This window comes from Eleutherodactylus coqui, chromosome 1, assembly GCF_035609145.1.
Source record: "Eleutherodactylus coqui strain aEleCoq1 chromosome 1, aEleCoq1.hap1, whole genome shotgun sequence".
In the NCBI taxonomy this organism is placed as follows: Eukaryota; Metazoa; Chordata; class Amphibia; order Anura; family Eleutherodactylidae; genus Eleutherodactylus; species Eleutherodactylus coqui.
The window spans coordinates 97,605,134-97,628,195 of NC_089837.1; the positions used below are offsets into that span (position 1 = coordinate 97,605,134).

The 23,062-nt window shown below is 44.3% G+C and overlaps 1 protein-coding gene across 4 annotated transcripts; it reads left to right on the forward strand.

The window, feature by feature from the left end:
• The first annotated feature begins 318 nt into the window (after positions 1-318).
• On the forward strand, positions 319-22,843 carry MFF (mitochondrial fission factor). Of its 4 annotated transcripts, XM_066598182.1 has the most exons (8): positions 319-461; positions 4,974-5,191; positions 5,670-5,842; positions 7,206-7,294; positions 13,991-14,149; positions 14,338-14,397; positions 19,211-19,295; positions 19,780-22,843. In XM_066598182.1, exons 2-8 carry the CDS (start codon positions 4,975-4,977, stop codon positions 19,909-19,911), a joined length of 915 nt encoding a protein of 304 aa, XP_066454279.1. In that variant the 5' UTR covers positions 319-461; position 4,974; the 3' UTR covers positions 19,912-22,843. The 4 variants fall into 4 exon arrangements, with proteins under 4 accessions (XP_066454279.1, XP_066454280.1, XP_066454281.1 ...); XM_066598183.1 differs by lacking the exon at positions 14,338-14,397; XM_066598184.1 differs by lacking the exon at positions 13,991-14,149.
• The last annotated feature ends 219 nt before the right edge of the window (positions 22,844-23,062 follow it).

The window sequence follows — 23,062 nt, forward strand, 5'->3', positions numbered from 1 at the left end:
TCTGCTCACTGCAGCAAGAGCCAATAGCGAACCTATCCCAGCCCAGGCTGTTACATTGTGTGCTTCTGTTCGCCTTCTTAACTTTATTGACTATATTTAGAACAAATAGTTGCCGGGCGGCATATTAACTGTTTCTTCCCCACTTCTGCCCTAATCAGCAATTCCAGCAACCTGATTAGTTGTTTAGTGAATCAGTCAACCTGAAACAACCAATCAGGTTGCTGGAATTGTGAATTAGCCAAACAACTAATCAGGTTGCTGGAATTGCTGATTAGGGCAGAAGTGGGGAAGAAAAAGTTAATATGCCGGCAGCTTTCCGACGGTTTATGATGACGTCACTCGTCTTATCCTTGTGCACAGGCTTCCTGTTCCGTCACGTGACTATGTGCGCCTGATTTCCGGGGTACGGCGGCTGAGTGGGGTCATTTCAGGGAAGCTGCGCTCTCGCAGGGTGATATCCAGTGAGTATAATAATAGCCGTGAGATACGGCTGCCACGTATACAGTATGATATGTGTGAGTGCGGATACTGAGGCTGGGGGTTTCCTCATAGAAGACATGACACATCCTTCTATTGTTATGACTGACATGTGAGGGCTGGAGATGTGGGGCTGTATGACTGCAGGAGGCGTCATTAATGTACTTAGCACTTTATTGCACCTTTTATATTAGATGTTTCTGCATTACACCTTTTTATCTCTTGTGCACCTATTTATATTCTGGATGCAAATATAAGGCTGTAAGTGTAACCCGCCGCAGGGCGCCCGCAGCGTTGTACAGCTGTGACGGGCATATGGCGGTGAAATTGTACTGTGTACTCAAGTCATGGTCAGTACACCTGTGTTTGGGGGGGAGGGGGGGTATATTTTCCGTGCCGTCACTTAGTGATGATGCGTATAACCACCGCCCATACGCCATGTAATTGCATGTGGGCGCGTGTATATATGCGACAATAGAGAGCACTGGGCTCTATCACATATATACGCCGCAAAATAGAACTTGCTATGTTCTATTTTGCGCTCCCAGATTACGCAATTCCTACATGCTAATGTAGTGGACCTGCATAAGGCAATGTAATTGCCTGCGAGCGACCGCGTATCATATGGGCGTACAGCGCAATTCTAGCACAGTCGTGTGAGCCTGGCCTAACGGTGAAAGACCCCAGCACCAGTCCGACGGCTCCTTCTTTCCCCTCTTACGCCTGCAGCTATGCGTCACTTTGATGACTCGGCTGTCTGGTCGGTCCGGACGCCCTGTCTGACCTCCTCCTTGGAAGGACTGTGGTTGCTATGTGATATGTGCCTAGAAACCACTCCGTTAGAAATCAGTGCAGTGAATCTGTCACGTTGAATAAAATGATGGCAGCAGCCAGTTAGTCACTGACTTGGGGACGTTAAAGGGACCCTATAGGTCTAAGACAGAATTCTGTGCCGGCACCCCGGGGGTGGGGGGAGTATATCATACAGCTGCTCTTCTCTGATCCTCTGCTCCTGTGTTCTGTTTTTGGCTAAAACAATCTACCTAATTCCCACAGTGCATTATGATGTACTATAGCTGCTCGCTGATTGGCCAGAGTTGCTCATGTGATCACAGTGGCCAATCAGAAAGCAGTGTGCATAAGGGTGAATGAACACGGGCAGTTTTGAATTTCGGAATCCAACCACATTCTGATTCCGCTGCAAATACCGTCCATAGCATGCAATGCAAAAGTGATTCTTCCTGCAAACGAGAGAGAACCAATTGCGGGTTTCTGCTCCATTTTCCTGTGGATTTCGCAACGACGGCTTCATGGAAGCCGTCTGAACCGCGGGAAATTTGGCAGGAAAAGCAGGAATTTAAAAAAACATCTGTTCTGCAGATGGTCCCCACGGCTCGCCATCCGCAGAACAGAAAATAAGAAAATACAAGTACGCGCAGGTGCTGGCTGGGCACAGGGGCGGATTCGGCTGCGGGCTAACGCATGCAGAATCTGGCCCGCTCGTGTGCATGCGGCCTTAGTTGGATAAAAAATTGCTGCAGCCCTCTTGGACAGCTGAAAAGGGGGCACAAAACCGGCAAGTCAGAGGTGGCAGAGAACAACAACTGAAAGTAAAATACCCCCAACTCCTCCTGTGGGACAAAGGCCTCGTTCATGCGGGCTACAAAATCATTGCTGCAAAACGCCTGTGTGACTTCCATGGTCTCCAATGGGTTCTTTCACATGAGATGTTTTATAGCCTGACAGACTCCATTGGACACCATGAGCCTCGCATACCTGCGTTTTGCAGCTCGTGTGAAATGGTCCATGGTTATGTTCAGAAACCGGAGGGTCACTTCAACGGGATTGTACAGGATTAAACACGACTGCTTTCTTCCAGAAACTGCACCAGACCTGTCCATTGGTGGTCGCGTATTGCAGCTCAGTTCCATGGAAGTGAACTTGACTCGTGGTCGAATACCACATACGACCGTACTTGACAGCTTTTGATAATCGGCCTTGGCAAGATTTAATAATACGGTGCAAAGAAATGTATTTAGCCAAAACGCATCCCTTCTGCATACGTAGACCCCCTATTTACTTCAGGAATGTAAATCATTTTTTACATGGAGCTGGGAACCTGAATTTTCTGCAAGAACTAGTGCTCATCCATATACAGGCCCGCGGACCGGCTCCCCTCCTTTGGCGTACAGGCCCGCGGACCGGCTCCCCTCCTTTGGCGTACAGGCCCGCGGACCGGCTCCCCTCCTTTGGCGTACAGGCCCGCGGACCGGCTCCCCTCCTTTGGCGTACAGGCCCGCGGACCGGCTCCCCCTCTTTGCGTACAGGCCCGCGGATCGGCTCTCTCCCCACTCACCTAGCCTAGAGTACATCCAAGATGCTGATGTTATATATACTATATAAAATCTAGATCTAGCTATTAGTGTAGTTTACATTGTTGTACTAAATACCAGACATATGGAGGGTTGGGATGCACTTCACCCGCTGCCTTAGTTACCACATGCCATCATCCTTCCAATGTGTAGAGGGCACAGCACCAACTTGGCTGTTCATGCAGAGCACATCAGGCTGGTTGTATGCCCAGAGTGAGGAGACATTATCAGCTCTGTTGGTGGCTACAACCTCACACAGCTCTGCTATTACAGGGGCTGACTAGGAGGTTACTGGTAATAATAGCAGGGATCGCAGCTAGGCTGGGGGGCTGCTGTGCCACAACATGCATGGGCTGCAATATCTACACACAGCTGAGTCCTCGGACTAGACATGGAGCTAGAGTACCAGCACAGCAATGGGGGTCCCAGCAGACTTGCCACAGTTTTCACCCCATGCATTTCTTGCTGAAATCTGCAGTATAAGGCCCCGCTCACACATGCGCTTCATCCCATGATTACTGCAGCGTTTTGAACACCACATTAATCGCAGTAGAATGCTCCCTTTGATTGCAATGGGGCCTCGCAGACCTTCGCTCGAACGCCACGATTTTCCAGCGCTGTCTGTTCTATTTTGCAGCATTTTTGTGCTTTTTAATGTACCTCATCACCTATCACACTAATGGGGTGCATTAAAAACCGCTATCGGAAGCAGTGCATCTTGTTTAAAAAAAAAAATCTTGTTATTTGTATAGCGCCAACTTATTCCGCAGCGCTTTCAGGTAGTTTATTTATTACCTCCCATCAAGCTGGGTACTCATTTTACCGCCCTCGGAAGGCTGAGTCAACCTTGGGCCGGCTACCTGAACCATGTGGAGATGAAACTCGCAACCTTCAAGTCGTGAGCGAGAGCTTAGGACTGCATTTTTTGCTGCCTTAGCACTCTGCGCTACACGTGAAAACGGCGGTAAAATCCTAGCAGTTTGCCGATGCTGTGTGTAAGTGGGTTAAGGGCTTCTTGAGACTATTTTATTTGCGTGCATAAAATATTCCTGTGCAGAGAATAGAACCTATTGATGCCAATGGGTTTGTTTTCATAAATGTGTTTTCTGCATGTGGGGGAAAAAAAGGACCTGCTCTATTTTCCTTCCTAATTGTCCACCAAGGGTCCCATAGAAGTCTATGAGAGGTGTGCAAATGCACGCTCAATGCGTGCGCAAATACACAATTCTGTGAAAAACAGAACAACTCATTAGGCGAAATAGCCCTTCAAATTACAGTGGGGGTAGAAGGGTGTTGTGCGCATATGGGAACAATTTATGCGTGTGCAAAAACACAGTACTGTGCGCTGATGTGTGCGCAAATCTACCGATCAACCTCATTCACTGTGCAAATATGTTGCACTGAAGCGTGCGGAATTGCACATACCATTGTCTAAAGCCGCCCTAAATTGACATTCTGCCATCTGTACTGCAGGTAAATTTATGGTGTTTAAGTGAATTTAGTAAACCCTTATCCCAATGCATATATGCCCAGTATGGACGTACCCTATATCCCATCTAACCGCTAACACAGTGCTCCGATTTCCCCATCTTCGGAGGTTAGCTCTCTACTTCTGGAAGCCGTCTGACTTCTACTGGGGTATGTAATGGGTATAAATGCATCTATTCGCCTCTCTATTAGATGCCCTAAGAGATGACTATATGCTGATGCATTGTGGTAAGTTTGTGTGGTTTTGGGCTGTAAGTCCAGTTTGATTTGTATTACGGTGTAATAATAAAGGGGTCCCACACATACTGGTGCACATATGGAGCCCCGTTGACCCATACACAGGGTATGCCTTACACCATCTTGCTCAGTAATGTGCAGTGTGTTCTGTATTTGTCTCCACAGACCCGTAATGTCTCTCATGAGGGGTCTGATATGTTCAGTGCCCATGTTATGAGGGTCTGTCATATGACATCATTAATGTGATCACATGCTATATCCTGTGTTATAAAATCATCAGTATCTATTAATATTGAAGAAAGGGTGCTGCTTCAGTCGACTGGCGTCAAGCAGCTGATCTAGCCTCACTCCATGCTTTGGTTGCAGTTGTAAGACTAATATCCTTTATTTACTTTCTAGGATGAACGGCGCAGGATTCTCACCTCCCGCAGCAGAGATGGCGGAAATCAGCCGTATGCAGTATGACATTGAGTATACAGAGGGCATCAGCCAGAGAATGAGGGTCCCGGAGAAGCTCAAAGTCGCTCCAAGCAACGCAGAAGCAGCTTCTCAACTCCTAGTTGACATTCCCATGGCCGGTGCCATCATGCAAGTCCCTGAGAGAATTGTTGTGGCAGGTGAGTGTATCTTCTTCTACGTTTCTAGAACCTTTTAAGGAAGATTTGTCACCTTTTCTCTATATTGTCATTCTTCTGTTATTCCTACTAGAAATGTAGGAGTAAATTGACAACCGGGTGTTGCCAATTACTGACATGTCTCTACACAGTCTGATTGTCGAGGAAAGTACTATTCACTACCCGTCCTCAGGATAGGTGATCAGTAGTTGTCAGTGCCACAATACATGGGGTACGGAGTAAAAGCTGCTGCTGTGTAGTGGCTGGAGCTTATAATTGTATGTGCAGCTTTCATTGCAAATCAGTGGGCTGAGCCTTGGAGTTCTGCCATAGATTTGCATGTGGAGTCACATAGGTGTGGAATCTGTTCCAAAAATATGCCATGTGAATGGGGCATTGAATCTCACACTTAGGAGATTTGTACACATCACCTTTTACATGAGGTCTTCAGAATTTTCATTATTTTCTCAATATTTTGCAGGTCAAAATGAGGAAGCATCTTTTCCAAGGCCTGCGGACCTGGATCTCATTCAGACAACCCCTTTTGAACCTTTAGCACTGAAGACACCACCTCGGGTATTGACCCTCAGTGAGAGACCACTGGACTTCCTGGACCTGGAACGACCTACAATGTCCACTCTCCAAAATGATGAGGTAGGTCTTAAAATCATGTGTTGCAGTTAGCTGCTAGGTTTTGGCATGGTGTAAGGGTGCCCATACATCTTCATCAACTGTGTTCAACTGCTGTTTTCCCCGGCTTTCCGATGTACACACACACAAACGTTTGGCTATTGTATATTTGGGGAGGTAAGCTGCTACCAGTTCTGTCTGGCTGTGGCTTATCTCTCAGTGAACAAAAGGATTGGGTGTTAAAATCAACATACCCGTGCACATGCATGCTCTGCTGAGTATACATGCACTCTGGCAGCAACTTGTCTCCTTGAGAGAAAAAGGATCATAGAATGGTAAAGTTGGAAGGTACCTCAAGGGTAATCGGGTCCAACCGCCTGCTCAACCCCTACTTTGCAGGATCACTAAATGATCCCAGACAGATCTTTGTCCAGCCTTCATTTGAACACTTCCATTGAAGGAGAACTCGACACCTCTCAATACATCCCAGAATTGTGTTTGCCTTTTTGGCTGCTGCATCACATTGTTGACTCATGTTCAGTCTATGATCTATGCCCAATTCCCCCCCATTCTGTATGTGCTTTTTTTTTTTTCTTTTCATTTTTCTTGCCCAGCTGTAGGACTTTGCATTTCTCCTTGTTAAATACCATTCTGTTAGTCGCTGCCCACTGTGCAATCTTTTATAGATCTTTTTGAATACTCTCTCTCTTACATAGTGTTAGCTTTCCCTCCTAGCTTTGTGTCGTCAGCAACTTTGATCAGTTCCCCATCAATTCCCTCCTCCAGATCACTTATAAAAATGTTGAGCAACATTGGGCTTAGGACAGAGCATTGGGGTACCAAGGCAGTTCAAATCCAGTTACCCGATCTGTATCTTCCCCGAATATGCTGTCAGAGGAGAGCCGGGAGGTTGCCATACAAAATACATGACCAGCAGGTTCCGTTAATATACACCTGATGTGTTTGTGTGCATCTGAGCTAATGATTTTTGTCAGTGACTACAATCTCTGTACAGCACTGTTGTATATATTGCTTCTATACAAGCTTCAAGAAATAAATATATTTAGCTCTTCATTAGAGATGAGCGAGCGCACTCGCTAAGGCAAACTACTCGAGCGAGTAGTGCCTTATGCGAGTACCTGCCCGCTCGTCTCTAAAGATTCGGGTGCCGGCGGGGGAGAGTGGTGAGTTGCGGGAGTGAGCAGGGAGGAGCCGGGGGGGGGAGAGTGTGAGAGAGATCTCCCTTCCACGCCCCCACCGGCGCCCGACTCTTTTGAGACGAGCGGGCAGGTACTCGCATAAGGCACTACTCGCTCAAGTAGTTTGCCTTAGCGAGTACGCTCGCTCATCTCTACTCTTTATTAATGCATCTGAATTTATTGCCTAGGTGCGGCTCATGGGACGGCAGAAGAGAGAGCGCTCAATCAGTGAGAACATGACAAGGCACAATGGACAACTTGTCAGAAATGACTCCATGTAAGTACAGTGCAAGCTCCGTGCCTTACAGTCTGCCTCACTGCATTGGTGTAAATTCTACATTGAGAATTCCTTTTTATATACCACATTGATACAACGACGAGCTCTCATAAAGGGTTGTCTGAGAGTAGTCAAAAAAGGGTCTTCCTGTCTTTCTTTTTGATTTCCAGAAACTGTTCCACACATGCCTACTTGCTTTGCCTGGTATTGTAGCTTAGTCGTGTTCACCTGACCAGACTAGACAGTCCATAAATAAGATTGGTGCTATTTCTGAAGGGGAAAGGGGCCTTACATAGTCAGATATGACATCACAAAATCTTCATATTCTACTTGCGTTCTGGTAAAGAACAATTAGACCTTTTTTGCTGAGAAGACAGATTGACTTATTTTAAACCTGTTTATAGATGACATAAGTGCGATCTCCTGCTTATCCTTTGTTCCGACATACACAAGGCACACTTTGGCTTCCTTTCCACAGCAGGAATACAGAAGAGTTCTTATGTAATAAACAGGAGTGAGCTGTGGTTTATTGGTTAATATGTGATCTATAACAGTCTTTTATATGCAGGTTAAAGGGGTTTTGTCATTAAAACAAATCCTGTTCCCCTAAAATAACAAATGAGGGCATACTCTCCTCTTCTTGGGCCCCGTGACCCAGCTAGCGCTGGCATCGACTGTGACTTTCAGGTTACATAGGCTTGATGGAAGTATGTGACACTTGTGGCCAATCGGAGGCTGCAGTGTCTTGTTTCCAAACTCCTGGGATTATGTCAGCTAGGATATGAGTACTGATGCCAGGAGCGCCAATGGTGACACTGCGACCCCTGATTGGTTGCAGCGGTTATATGTTTCCGCCCAGTCGTCTACCCGAAAGTCACAGCCGCTGTCAGCTGCGTTCCGGGGCCCTAGAAGAGGTAAGTATACTCTCCTTTGTTATTTTAGGCAGGGCCAATCTAGGATAATTGGGTTTGGTTTTAATGACAAGACCCCTTTTAAAGGGGTATTCCGGGCTTATACAACTGATGAACTATCCTCAGGAATGGTCATCAGTAGTTGATCGACAGATATCTGCTGCTTGGTACCCCAATCGATCAGCTGATCGTCCAGCCTGCTGTCCTTTTCACAGTAACAGACTAAAATATAAATTCTTTATTAGGGGTATATTAAAAAACATAAATGGGCTAACACACAAACAGAAAAAAATATATATAAACCAAAAAAGTCAGTTATTTTTTGGTATATCACTGGCCTCCACTCAAAGACCGGATATGTGTGTGGGGCCAGATAGCAGATCAGTGCTACAGGTAAGTGATAGAAAGAACTTAGTCACTTCCAAAACTGGTAAAGATCATGCAGCATCAAGATTTGGAGGTAAGATGCTCCTCCAACTTGATATTGAGATGCTGCAGTGATCCACCAGAGTGATTGCTGTCTTAGACAGTATCCAACATAGGGACGTGTCAGTATCTCAAACTCTTTGGCATCAATCACGGGCAAAGAGAAAGAGTTTTCCCTATAATAAGGATTTTTCACAGTCGGACACTCATAGTCAGAGTGTTAGAATGAATTGTGCTCGACGCGTTTCCCCACAATGGAAAATTGTGGTTCATCAGGAGCTCAGATGGATTCGACAGGCATTCGTATAGCACTGTTTGTAGTAATGAATTAGCAAACAATTTTTTAAAATGAAGTCAGATGGTACAGATAGTGCAGTGACTTAGAGGCAATCTGTATGATTGCTCAGTATCTCAGATGCATAGAAGCAAAATTGCGTATTCAGGCATCAACTAAAGAAATACACGTGCACTCCCAGCATTAGTATGCAGAGTATGGTCTCTATGCTTGATCTTAGTTGATGGGAGCTTATCAGTAGGAGGTCTGAGAGATATTGGCTCAATATATTATGAAAACTGCAGCCAAAGTATAGGCTCCCTGGGTAACAGAGCTATAAAGCTGAAAATCTGGATGCAGCATCAGCTTGGCAGTTTAAATAATAGCCCAGTGTCATCAGGACTGTCTCGTCTAGATGATATAACGGAGATAAGGGGAGGATGTTAGGTATATAGGAGGTGGTCACCATATAAGTGTGGCCGCCTCTATAACCAAAATAGACTTCAGACCCAGGCTGAAACTATAGGCTTAATTTTAAATAGTATCAAGAGCCTCCCTGCATGCTACCAGATATAGAGCAGCAGCAGCTATCTTCTGTAGGAAGGAGTAGATCAGAGAAACCTGCTGCTGCTCTATATCTGGTAGCATGCAGGGAGGCTCTTGATACTATTTAAAATTAAGCCTATAGTTTCAGCCTGGGTCTGAAGTCTATTTTGGTTATAGAGGCGGCCACACTTATATGGTGACCACCTCCTATATACCTAACATCCTCCCCTTATCTCCGTTATATCATCTAGACGAGACAGTCCTGATGACACTGGGCTATTATTTAAACTGCCAAGCTGATGCTGTATCCAGATTTTCAGCTTTATAGCTCTGTTACCCAGGGAGCCTATACTTTGGCTGCAGTTTTCATAATATATTGAGCCAATATCTCTCAGACCTCCTACTGATAAGCTCCCATCAACTAAGATCAAGCATAGAGACCATACTCTGCATACTAATGCTGGGAGTGCACGTGTATTTCTTTAGTTGATGCCTGAATACGCAATTTTGCTTCTATGCATCTGAGATACTGAGCAATCATACAGATTGCCTCTAAGTCACTGCACTATCTGTACCATCTGACTTCATTTTAAAAAATTGTTTGCTAATTCATTACTACAAACAGTGCTATACGAATGCCTGTCGAATCCATCTGAGCTCCTGATGAACCACAATTTTCCATTGTGGGGAAACGCGTCGAGCACAATTCATTCTAACACTCTGACTATGAGTGTCCGACTGTGAAAAATCCTTATTATAGGGAAAACTCTTTCTCTTTGCCCGTGATTGATGCCAAAGAGTTTGAGATACTGACACGTCCCTATGTTGGATACTGTCTAAGACAGCAATCACTCTGGTGGATCACTGCAGCATCTCAATATCAAGTTGGAGGAGCATCTTACCTCCAAATCTTGATGCTGCATGATCTTTACCAGTTTTGGAAGTGACTAAGTTCTTTCTATCACTTACCTGTAGCACTGATCTGCTATCTGGCCCCACACACATATCCGGTCTTTGAGTGGAGGCCAGTGATATACCAAAAAATAACTGACTTTTTTGGTTTATATATATTTTTTTCTGTTTGTGTGTTAGCCCATTTTATGTTTTTTAATATACCCCTAATAAAGAATTTATATTTTAGTCTGTTACTGTGAAAAGGGCTTACTTGTAGTTATATAGACTTTTTTTCCGTCCCTGTGATTAGTCCAGCCTGCTGTCAGTGCAGTGGGGCCAGACCTCGTCATCAGGGATCATTCCTATTACAGTTTCTGTTCCATAATTTTTTTTCTGCACAGGCGGAGAATCTGCTTATGAGGATAACAATTGCTAGTGTGATCATTTTTACCTACTGGGAGATGTGCCACCCATCCACAAACAATAGAACGTTTGGCAGCTGATCTTTGGTAACTTTACATGGCCTAATTGTTGGTCAAATTAGTCTTTATTCAGGCCCAAAAACCAGCCCGTGCAGAAGGACCTTAAGGTCATGTGACCCTTTTTTTTTTTTTTTAATTCTTTGCATTGAAAACTCTAGGCATGTGCGCAGGCTCTTATTTATAGCACTCTCCTTCTCCAGAACTGCAGGACCCCTCCCATTCACATTGATTTGACTCTTCTGGCATGTCTGATATGTCCTCAGTCAGTAGTTCGAAAAACCTCTTCTATAACAAGATGATACAATTAGATGTGCTCTCAGAGAGCTGAGTTGCTATTCACTGTTTCATGCGCCCAATTTGTATTGCAGATAATACTTATGGTTGTCCCTGCGTTGTATACTTTATACGGTTTTCATAGCTATGTTGCCTAATCCATGCTAGTTTGCAGTTAATCTGTATCTGCCATAAATTGCTGTTAGGAAGCTAATCTTAGTTAAATAGAAGGTCTGCATTAGCAACCATTTTTAAAAATTATTCTTCCAAAGCTTCTAAAATTATAAAAGAGAAACTATAAAATAATTAAAAATCTCCTACTGCTTTGTGTCTACAGCTCCTATGCAGACCTGTTAGTCGCTATGGTAACAGACTACAAGCAAACCTTGCATAGTCTGATCGTGGAGTCATATTGCCATCCATCAGTCCTCTACTTTTTGCTAGACTAGTGAATGTAACTAAGGGTACTTTTAGACTGGACGACTGTTGGGCGCTTAAACACGGACAGTCGTCCCAAAGACTATCGCTCCTGTGCTTTCAGGTGGAACGTGCTGGAGAACTCTTCAGGTCACCCACCTCCATTCGCTGTAAACAGGCGGCAGTTCAAGGGTGAATTACTCCCGTCTAGACCGGTTTCACATGGCCGAGAAAAATCATGTGAGATTTGTACGTTGCGAGATGCACCAATCTTTTGCAAATATGAACCCCTTGAGTGGCACGCCCGGAAATTTTCCGGGACGAGCTCCACTGCCGATAGTGATATAGCCCAGAAGATTTCCGGGCTATGTATCACTATGGGAGCTGCAGAGCACAGTGCCACAAGCTGTGGCAGTGTGCTCTGCCTGCACAGTCCCACAGAGAACAAAGCAAGGGCTTTGAAAAACCAGCAGAAGATATTGCCGATATGCCGGCAATCTCCTGCTTTGTTTACAGGTTGCCATAGAGACCATCGGCTTGTCAGAAGCAAGCCGATGGTCTCTGTGGCAGGGAGAGCTGGTGCTTAGCTGTCAGAGGACAGCTAGGTACCAGCTCTTACAGCAGAGATCAGAGAAAACCTCTGATCTCTGCTGTGTTAACCCTTTACATGCTGCAGTCTATGTGACTGCAGCATGTAAAGGGCTGTCACTGCAGCATGTAAAGGGCTGTCACCATCGGACCTCCAGAAAGTGATCCGGGGGTCCTGATGGGTCCCTGTGAAACTCCCCCAAAGGGACAAAAATAAAAAAAATAAAAAAAAAGTTAAACAATTATAACACTTGTCTCCCTTTACTTTGTAAAAAATGTAAAATAAAATCACACATGTGGTATCCATGCGTCGTAATGACCCAGAGAAGGAAGTTAATACATTTAACCCTTTAATGACATGGCCCCCTTTTTTCTTTTTTTTTCTCCCCGAAACATAAAAACTGTATAAACTTGGTATCGCCAGAATCGTGCTGACTCGGAGAATAACGTTATCACACTATTTATTCTGCATGTTGAACGCCGTAAAAATGAAATCCAAAAAACCAAATGGCAGAATTTATTTTTTTTCCTCCAATCTCCCTACAAAAGTTCTGCAATACATTATATATACCCAAAAACGATGCCATCAAGAAGTACAACTTGTCCCGCAAAAAACAAGCCCTCATATGGCCTGGTCAATGGAAAAATGAAAAAGTTATGGCTCTTGGAACGCAACTGCAAAATTAGTTGAAATTCAATGATTGGCCCATTAAAAAAACCTGCCCTGGTGGGCACGACAGGGTGGTAGGAAACCCGCCACTCAAGGGGTTAATATACACAAGCGTTGTAAGAAAAAAAAAACGTGGTGTGCTCTAAATTTTTGCATTTCTTGGAAGACATTGCCCATTGATTTCATTGGGACCTTTATTTCCTCGCAGTCCGTGCAATGCAAAGTTTTTTCTATTGAAATCAATGGGAAACCCTTCCAATTCTCTATCGCACATGCATGGGAGGATCAGAACTTCACAGATGTGTTTTTGCCTGAAAAATGCCTTTTATCTGCAGGTAAATCGCACGTTCATGAGCGTGATATCTGACCAAGCTTCACTGCTCAATATCACGCTCGCCTGTATGTAGGTAGCCTTATACTGAGTGAGAAGTCACTTGTTAGTCGCTTAATTTCATTGAGCGGAAACAAAGCAACCAGCGACTACTGAGCAATTTCTCGCTCAGCACCCTGTTGGGTCCTGCTTTTACGCAGGATGACTATCAGTCAAAATCGCTCAAGAATAAATTATTTTATTTATTTATTTTTTGTCCGATAGTTGACCCATGTAAAAATACCGTAAGAAGTGAGGGAAAAATAAAAGGGAGTGTTGACTGCAAGATCAGACTACACCAGATTGTAGTCTGTTACCACGGATACACACGTTAAAAACAGAGCTGTGTATGCAAAACAGGAAGCAACTTTGCAAATGATTAAAAATCTATTACTTTTAATTGCATTAGAACAATAAGAAAAATGGGTTATGTAGCTGGACCTTCCCTTTAATCCTATAGAGCCTGTGTTTTAGACTACTGCTGCCTGAGGTTTGGCTGCTCACCCTCTGCCCTCGTGTTGTGTTTGTGCCATCTGGGACTCCCAGAACATGCATTATCTGGCTTCTCTCCTTTTTTTGTTTCTCCTTTTCATATTTCTGATTTCTCCTCTTCTGCGGACTATCGCTGTGTACCTGCTATCTTTCTACTTTTTTTTCCTTTCCTTTCCTTTCCTTTCCTGATGCCTTTTATCTGGCTTGTAGCCCTCCACATCTCCTGCTACGCATGTTCCATTGCTGTAATTTCTCCAATGTGCATATCGGCAGTCATATGTATCCACCTTTCTCTGTCACACACACACACGGTCTGACTTCTGTGTTTCTCTTTGCTGCTCTCCTCCGGTCAGCCCGACTCCACCTGCCCCCACAGGCCGCCCGAACCTTGCTCCCTCGCTCCCCGCAGATGGAGCAGATCTTTTCTCTGCCCGTGGCATTCTGTCGTTCATCCAGACCTCCACCCGCAGGGCTTATCAGCAGGTACTCGATGTGCTGGATGACAACCGCAGGTGAATGTCTTCCCTGTTCCCTGTCCTAATACCCCACTGCCACCCCCCGCAGTGCCTTCAGCTTTGTACCCACCAATGTGGGCATTTGTTGCTCCTAAGCCTACAGCTATTGAGTGATTGCTGTTTCCTTGCCCTTCTTGTCTTCACCTTCCCTTTCTGTCCTTGTTTTCCTTCTTAACACCCCTTAGGCCAGTCTTGCGTGGAGGGTCTTCAGCCTCTGCTCCTGCTCCTCATCATGATAATACAAGGTAATCCGCTGCTAATAAATCACTAGATATCTGAATTTGGACTGTTGAGGCGCTGACAATTCTGCTTCTCGCTCTTCTTGCATTAGGTCAGTGGGATGTTTGTTTGGCTGGGACTGGAGCAGCTACCATTGGGCCTTTTCATGAGCCTTATAGATATTGGCATACCACTGTAAAGGTGTTGGTGCTCACTTTTGGTTGCACCTTTACAGCGAAGGTTGAAGCGCTTGTGCTAATATTTTGAGCCTATGAAAAGGTCATTATCAAATGATGGTCCATATGACATTTCTACTTCATCAACGCCTAAAGTATTGTGTAGCTATACCATCAGTGTCCGATTTCAGCTAATAAATGGTATATAATGAAAATTTAAATGGGTATTCTAGGGGGGGGGGGGAATTGATGACATTTGCTCAGGGTAGGTCATCAGTAGTTGATCAGCTAGGGTCTGTTGCTTGGCCACTACATGGGTCGAAGCAGCAGCTTACGCTCCGTACCCCTCTGTGTTGCGGGCACCCAATCAGCTGGATTCCCGAGTGGTGGACTCCGGCCAATGTTCAGGATAGGCCATCCATTTTATGGATAACCTCTTTAAGGACTCACGCACACAGGTGGGTTTTTTCAGTCCTGAAAAATCTGTCCAAGTTTCTTGTGGTTTTGGGATTGACATTTCATTTTTTTTTTACCAGGGGGGGTGTTAAGAAAAAAAAACCACCCATGTGAATGGGGTTCAAATGAATGTTTTATATTTCTGTGTGATTTCGGTCCAATTTTTTTTTTTTTTGGACTGAAAATTGCACCGGAAAATCGTCCATGGGAATAGAGCCTTAGTTAAGATGGCCGTGTGCGCGGTGCACCCGAGGTCTGTGTGTGGTCCGATGCCGGGGGACAGTAGCCTTGAATTGGATTTTTATTTTTTTTACACGGACCAAAATCACTTGCCTGAGCAGCCCTGTTGATTTTGATGAGTACAAGTTTTACTCTATTATGAACTCGGACAGGACTGTGATCTAAAATCCGCCTAACAGTTTCCAGTGTACATTCTGCATCAATTCCTCATGATTTTGAAGGTGTTTGCTTACTGTCATTCAATGTTTCCTCCTGCCCATGTCATGTGAATGACACACGGCTACATGACTTGCTGCAGGATGTGTATCTTGTAAAATGCCATGCAGCGGTGTCTCCATCACATGAGCAGGGTGGATTTACATCCCCTGGAAATAAATCATGAAGGTGTCTATTGACTGACAGCAACAAGACATCGAGTTATTGATATTAAAGGTATATAGGAAAAATCTATACCCTTTTTTTAAACTGGAATACTCTTTTAATGGTTGGGAACCTCCTTTTTTAATTTGCCTACATTTTACAAATATAGCTAAGGCTAATATCCTGAGCAAATAAACAGCCCATCTGACTCAGTCCTTAAATGGGGTGTCCAGTTGTAAACTATTGGTGGCTTATTTTCTGGACAGATCACCAATAGTAGATCTTTGGGGATCCATCGCCCAGTACCCCCCTGCTGGTCTGGTGCACTGAGCTGATATCTGCAGGAAGCAGACAGCTCCATTCTTACAGCAGTGGCCACGCTTAGTATTGCAGACAAAGTTCCCATTCATTCCAATTTTGAACTTTGCCTGTAATACCGAACCTGGCCACTACAGTAACAACAGAGCTGTCTGCTTCCTGGAGAAATCCTCTCTCTGCACAAGTGCACCAGACCAGCAAACAGCTGCTCAGTGGGGGCTGATGGACCTCCACTGGTCTACTACTGGTGATCTGCCCTGAGAATAGGCCATTTTAATAGTTTACAGCTAGACAATCCCTTTAATGCTTAGCCCATATTTAACAAGTTTCATTTGATAGGATGGTTTTAATTATTCTTTCATGCAAAAGCTTTGGAATCAGATGATTATCCTGCAGGAATTTGCTGCCTTAATTATACCAGAATGACAGCTTTTCTGATTACTGCACATTACATCCCTTCTCTTTCTAATTTCATGCTTTACTAACTTTTCAGTTTTCCCTTTTGTTGCTTCGTGCCGCACAAATAATTGCTCTTCCTCATATCAACCTAGTCCGTAGTATGATACAGTTGGGTGGCAAGGAAATAAAGGCATAAGATCAGACGTCCATTCCAACAATCTTTGTAACATATAAAAGAATTTTTACAAAGCTCTAGTTATAAACTCCAGCAGTGGTCTTATATAACGCAACTGAGAAAACACATTGAGGCCTTCAGCTCTTAAAGGAAGCCTGTCGTGCTACAGATAAAAGTATTCAGAACCTTTTTTTATCTTCCTCTGTGCTTTCAGACACGAGGAATCAAACTTTCTGTGCTGCTCGCACAATATGAAAATTTTAATTGAACCGTCCAATGAGGAGTTCCACCGCCGAAGTCATCTGGACTCTCTCCAACTCCATGCTTGCAAGCCTCCCCCTCAGGATGATGACTGTAGTCTCCAACTCAGAGAGATTTCATACACTGCTCTTAAATGGGTTGTCCAGGGTTAAAAAAACATGACTGCTTTCTTAAACACAGCTCCATCCTTGTCCGCAGGTTGTGTCTGGTATTACGGATCAGCTCCCATTCACTTCAGTGGAGCTGAGCTGCAGTACCACATACACCTTTAGCCCTGGAGACCCACTTTAATATTTCTGCCAGCGCACGATGCACCTAATATATGAAGAGGCGAACCTCGGCTGCTCTGTGCGCCTCTACAGAAGTCTGCGCCAGCTAGGAGCTGACATAAATTTCTGTTATAATTTAGGCCAGGTTCTGGTGTAAATTATACATAAATGTGTTGGTCTGAGGCGGCTATGCTCCCTTTTGACATACCTTTCAAAAAGTCACACCATTTTTGAGCCAGGAGGGCTTTCATTGAATTGTGTGACTTTTTATGCCAAAAACCAGCTGAGAAATCTCCCTTGGTGTCTGTGCTGGCGCCGCACTTTTGGCTTCCCTGCATGTGCAGTGATTTATGTTTATCTCTGTGGAAATGTGGTGCAAGTGCAGACACATAATTGGGAAAATTTACTAAGCCCAGCACTTCCTTTGCCAGTTTAGTACAATTTCCTTGGGTGCACAGTGCGCTGAATACATGACGAGGCGCACAACTCTTCATGTATTTGGCACGTTCCGTGAGCTTAGACAGAAAAGTATGCCAGGCCTGATCTGACGTGCATATCTGGTATAATTCATGTCAGTTATTAGTTTAAGTAAGGCTAGCTGTCCAGGGGCGGTTTGTCATAGCGTAATAACTCGCACGCATGACACAGTTTCCATAGGTCAAAGAAATAGTAGAGAGCGCCACAGGTAAGTATAATCCACGGCTGATAGAATACGCGTCAACAGTCACGATGAATCTTTTCCACAGTACTCTGATCCTCTGAATCAAAGGAGAGCTGCAGATACAAGCCAGGGTGGGTTTGGAACCAGAACTCCCCCAGGTATAACAAAAAGTGGGACGTCAGAAAAAAATCCGCACTCAATTTGGAGTGCAAACTAAGGACAGCTTCACATACAAGAAATGGTTTGCTGTAACACTTACTTGGAAGGAGGGGGGTATGATGCACAGATGCCCCCTCCTCAGAGTGTCTTTCACGAAGTATACAACTATGTTCCAAGGTGCATAGTAATAAACAGGATACTTTAATCATGCAACGCGTTTCGGTGCAATGTAAAGCACCTTTCTCAAGCCAGGTGCTTGATAAAGGTGCTTTACATTGCACCGAAACGCGTTGCCTGATTGCCTGATTAAGGTATCCTGTTTATTACTATGCACCTTGGAACATAGTTGTATACTTCGTGAAAGACACTCTGAGGAGGGGGCATCTGTGCATCATACCCCCCTCCTTCCAAGTAAGTGTTACAGCAAACCATTTCTTGTATGTGAAGCTGTCCTTAGTTTGCACTCCAAATTGAGCGCAGATTTTTTTCTGACATCCCACAGTTTCCATAGGATAACTATTAAAAGCGCCGCCCTGTGTACACGAGCAGAAAATCGCTCACGTCTAAAAATCGTGGCATGCCGCGATTCTCGGCGATGAACCTATCTTTAAGATGGATAAATCGTGGTGATACTAGTGCTTCCCCGCGGCGGAATATCGCTTGCAATATTTCGTCCCGACCATGGACACTCGGCCTTATACATAAGTCCGTCTCTCTGGGGCGGCCACAGCCACTTAAAAAAAAAAATGTTAGTGGGTCCAGCGCAAATGGGAAAAAGTTGCGAATACATGTAAAAACATACGCCTTTTTTACTCCAGAAACTGGCGTAAACGCTTTGATAAGTATGCCCCAATGTCTCCAGCCTGAGCTGGAAACGGAAATGGTCAATATGAAGGGGGGGGGGGGGGGGCTTGGTACGCATGGAGGCAAAAAGAACCTGGACTACTTCAGCTGCGGACCTGTTCGATAGCAACTTACATACCGCACGAATAGCACAGAAAATCAGATTTCTGTGTTTGAAAGCACAGAGGAAGATAAAGAGACGATTAGTTTCATCTGTACTTGGCACATCATGTTACAATTAGTTTCCTATACTAAATCTAGATTACAGACGTCCTTTCATGTTAAAGGTCTTTTTGTAATAGTCACAGATTATGCTGGGGAACGATCCCGTTATAACGGGCTCCATAAGCCAGAGAAAAACCATTTAGCTATCTGTAGGGTCTCCTAGATGGGAACTGGGGATGCAGCTAGTGAATAGGCACATGGATGGATTCACTAGTTTCCTGGCTCTAACACTTTATCACAAATTGTGCTTTTTTTGCCTGATTTTCAGTGCCGTGTGTTTACCTTGTTTTCCCGTAGGTATGCAGTTTCATCATTGGATTCCACCATGGATGGGACACCAGATGACCTATCATTAGTTGATGCAGCGTCACTGAGAAGACAGGTCAGCCATTGTGTTGTATGGGTCAGATTGCTTCCTACCTGTGTTCTTTAGCTTTAGGGCCCATTTACACAGGACGATTATCACGCAAAATTCGTTCAAAAGCACAAATTTGCGCGATAATCATCGCATCTAAAAGCGCAGCCATCGTGCGCTATTCGTTTGCAGCTCACTTTCAACGAGCATGGAAATCCTCTCTGGATCACTGACTTCTTGCTGAGTGTAAACGCTCAGCGCTTCACATGGAACGTGAAGCACTGAGCGAGAAGCCAGCGGTGATCTGCCTGGCTAAACGCTAACAACCTGGCGGTGACGTCAGCGCTCGTGCAGTCGTCCCGTCTAAATGGGACTTTAAGCTTTTGCTACGGATCATTCCTGTTGACAGCAACCCCAGTTATATATACAGGCAATCACTGATTGAATGGGACAAATAACAGTGTACAGCCTGTATCTACATGATGCTACAATTTAATCTCTACATTCACAGATCATCAAGCTGAACAGGCGCCTCCTCCTCCTGGAAGAGGAGAACAAGGAAAGGGTCAAGAGAGAAATGGTAATGTACTCCATCACTGTGGCCTTCTGGCTCCTCAACAGCTGGTTCTGGTTCAGACGTTAAGATCTTGCCACAGTTCCAACAAAAGGACTACACAGAAATCGTACGACGAGACCCACCGAACCTTACAACAACACAGACAGTAGTGGGAGAGACCTAGATTCACAGCACAAATCATCAGCCTGCTATGGGAAAACTACTTGGCATCACTTCCCTCCAGCTGTGCCGCAGAGTGCATCCAGTTCCGGCTGTGATCGGGTTGATGTATAACGTGTATTTTCATTGTCTATATTATGCTGGAGTGACGTCTGTGTTGTCTCTGAAGGCCTTCTTTATACATACAGCATGCAAGAATCATTCCTGGTATATAAGACTCATGAACTCCTATTATAAGCCATGGGGCAGGGTTGAGATGAAATCATCACTGTAGCATGAGGGGGGTCATGTAAAAAGAAATGGATTTTGATGAAAGTTATCAAATGCTATCGTGACGAATCCCAACTACGACAGAGGAAGCGAGATTATAGCACAATAGAGCTATATATTACAGATGTGACAGAGCTTAGTATTATTGGACACAACTCGAGGGTTGTCCATTTTACATAGGACTGCAGATATTATGAACATGTAACTCCACTCCAGACTGATAAGTGATTCATTCAGTTCTGCTACATCCACACTTATATTTGCCTATACCAAGTGCTTGTGAAGTTAGCCAGACTTAGATAAACTTTTAATGGACCCTTCTTAATGACACATTCCCCATCTCACAGCCAATGTCGGATATACTTTATTGGCAGTTTGGGGTTACCCATAAGTGTACAGTCCAGTTGATAATGCTTGTGCCTCATGCCATTTTGTGCATTGTTGTAGTGATTGCGATGCATCGACTTAGTATGTGTATGTCTGGGCATGCTCAGGACATGACGTTTAATGTACTAGTTTTGGTAGCCAAATCAAAGCCAGTTCTACACATGCAATTATTGAGCCACAGCCAGGAGTGAAACACAAAGGAAGGGAAAATATAAAGAAAGCACTTGTATTTATCCATATTTTTTAGATCTACTCCTAGCTTTGGCTTTAAGGGAACTTGTCGCCAGGTTAATGCTGCCCGAACCCCCGATAGATATCCCAATCAGCACATGTATGTTTTATTCTGAAATGCTACTGTGTTTCAGGAAAAAACAAGAACCCGACTCAAGAACCCCGAGAGCGAAGCACCGAGTCAAAGCACCGGCCTCTTGTCGCCAACTGCAACAAGAGTTGTCGGTTCCTCTTCCTGCTTGTGTATAGGAAGCTGGCTGTCACTTTTGATGCTGCAGGCAGTGAGTGCCTGGCACTACCCGCCTCTTTGACTCAGAGCTCCATTCCAGCTGCGCTTCAAATCAAAATTCTGAGTGTGTTTTTTCTGGAACGCTGCAGCGTTTCATTGTACAACGTACATTGGGCATATCGGGCCCGGGTTCATGCTGCCTATTTTTGTGGCAGCATAAACGTGGTGACAGGTTCACTTTAAAAAAAAAAAAACGCACCAAAAACCGCATGTGTAAGCTTGGTCCCTTGCTGTATGGCTTGTCACTATGGAATATATGGATTTTCCATTTGTGCTTCAGAGGAGTGACACAGACTACTGATTAGAGTAAAGAAAGAAAGAATTTAGTGGTTCAAGTTGACAAGATGGAAAATCGGAGTTTGGAAGCTCTTCTGTTAAAAATGTGCAACATGGCAAATGTTCTATAAACAAAAAACACAGTACTCGCCTCCTTATAGTGGTTGTACCAGGATCACACGTTATCCCCTATTCACAGGATAAGGAATAATTTGCCGATCAGTTAGAGTTCCACCAATCCAGAGAACGGGGGTCCCATGTCCCCGACCTTATTGCAGGCTTACCACACCCCCCACAGTGAGGAGGAAACTAGAGCAGCCAGTGCTACATTCATTCTCCTCACTGCAGTGGGTAAAGTAAGCCTGCTGTGAGGAGGATGGGGGGGCATGGGACACACACACACACACACACACCTTGGGATCGATGGGTGGCCTCAGCGTTGAGACCCCCATCCCTGAGCAAGTTATTCCCTGTCGCGTGGATAAGGAATAACTTGTGATCCTGCACTCCCTTTAACACACACATGCCCCCGCCGCTTTAGCGGTATCACACCAGTCTTTCTCTAGCTTCCTAGAGCAATGATGTGCCATATGGACATGTAACTGCTGCAGCCAATCATTAACCTCATTATTGTTGCCTATAAGTTTGACACATTACCACTGAGGCCAGTGATTGGCTGCACTGGTCACATGTCAGTATGACACGGGATCGCTCCTAAGGAACGTCAGGAACTTATTCCACCATAATGAGTAGCCTCTCCATCTTGCAGTAATTTTTCTTAATAGATAGGTATTGATAACCGGTGAATAAACCACAGGATGTAAACCCGGCCTTATGTTACATATGCTAAAGAGGAAGTCCCAAAGTTTATTTTTTTTCTTAGGAGTGCATTATTGTGGCTATAGTGCTCTTACATAATATCAGATATTTCTGTATATATTTATTTCCTATACAATAATCTTCCAGTCATGGACGGAGGAGACTGTATGGTTAGACAAGCGAGACATGGGGGTAAATAGAGTCCACTTACATTTTAAAATTTAAGAATTTAATTGATAGATTTAGTAGACGTAGGGTGTAATTTGCTCTTAGTGTACGTAAAAAGTGTGACAAATCTCATTAAAATTGAAATATAGATCAAAAGAGATACACTTTAAATGAAATTAGCAACACGAAACACAACGTGTATGGCGGGATGTTTTTTGGGGTGGGGGTGTGCTGGGGCTTCTGAAGGCTTTTGGGTAGGATTCATTTTATAGTTATTTATTTTCTTGTTTTGTGTGGTTTTTCTTTCTTTTATTAAATGCTTTTTTATGTCCTGCTTGTAACTTATACATATACAACAACCGAGATGTAACTGTACAGAAGACAAATAAAGTTATAAAGAAAAAAGTTTTGCTTTATTACTGAGATTAGCAAATGTGTAATTTAGTTTTTTTTTGTTTCTTTGTTTTTGTCTTTATGAACATGGCATTATTTAATTATTGAACTCCAACCAGCCTGCAACCCTGGGAGCAGTTTATCCTAATGTTCCTCACCATAAGACCAAACAATGTTCTTTGACATCCATTCTCCTGCTCTTGAAAGTGAGGCCATCTTCACATG